General features: G+C 48.2%; 1 protein-coding gene across 1 annotated transcript; it reads left to right on the top strand.

The window, feature by feature from the left end:
- Window positions 1-87: 87 nt before the first annotated feature.
- Pmar_PMAR020907 (hypothetical protein) lies at window positions 88-596 on the top strand (the record flags this gene model as incomplete). The annotated part of the gene is made up of 4 exons (XM_002777833.1): window positions 88-170; window positions 215-293; window positions 340-423; window positions 472-596. Coding segments are annotated over 4 exons (371 nt in total), but the record flags the coding sequence as incomplete, so codon positions are not given.
- Window positions 597-825: the final 229 nt, after the last annotated feature.

Raw genomic sequence — 825 nt, 5'->3', positions numbered from 1 at the left:
GCACGTGGAGGTCGATACGAGAATATTGTTGGTATTTAGATAGTGTTTGGCTCTGTCTTATTGGTTGGCACCAAAGACTGGACCCTTATGGGCAAGCCAGTGATTCCCTATGCTAAGGTTCACTGTACGATAGAACAGCAGACCCTTACGAAGGACCAAGTTTCATTCATGTGAGCGTCGGGGTGGGGTTGGCTTGGGTTGAGTTCTTCTGTAGATATAAACCCAAGCGCCGATGGTTCCGTTTCAGAAGGGTGCGGTATTGGGTTACGATGCTCAGGCTTGACAAAATTGAGGTGGATCTGAGCCTGTTGTACTTATTGTGTCGAAGATGTAGTGCAGATCGATCCGCGATATTCGGCAGCTCCTGGGGACAAACCGCTGAAGCCAGTACGGTTGTTGGATATGTGGGCATCTAGGTGGCAGGTGAGAATAGATTAACGTGTGGTATGAATCGAGCTGAAGCCGTGTTAGACACCGGAGGAATTGAGGGCGGTACAACGTGATGGAGAAGGCACGATGTTAGCTGAGAAGATCTACGATGGTACGGAGCAAGCACCAGGTCACCATCAACGACGAGGCCTAGTGGAGGCCTATCGGTGAGCATTCTCCGAGCATTATGTTGGGAAGAATATAGTATGACAGGTTTTATCCGGATCCACAGGCCCCGCATCAGAGGTGGCATTGGTGACAACATGCTGGAATGTTTCAATAGTGTTTCCGTAATTCCATAGTTGTTGCGTTATCAACTGGATAAAAGCAGATACAAGCAATTCAGAAACTCGTATCTTTCAATGGTGACTCTGAAGCCGACAGTACGAAGAAAGC

Source organism: Perkinsus marinus (genome assembly GCF_000006405.1).
Source record: "Perkinsus marinus ATCC 50983 genomic scaffold scf_1104296951032, whole genome shotgun sequence".
NCBI lineage: Eukaryota > Perkinsozoa > Perkinsida > Perkinsidae > Perkinsus > Perkinsus marinus.
This window is presented reverse-complemented; position numbering and strand designations above follow the sequence as displayed.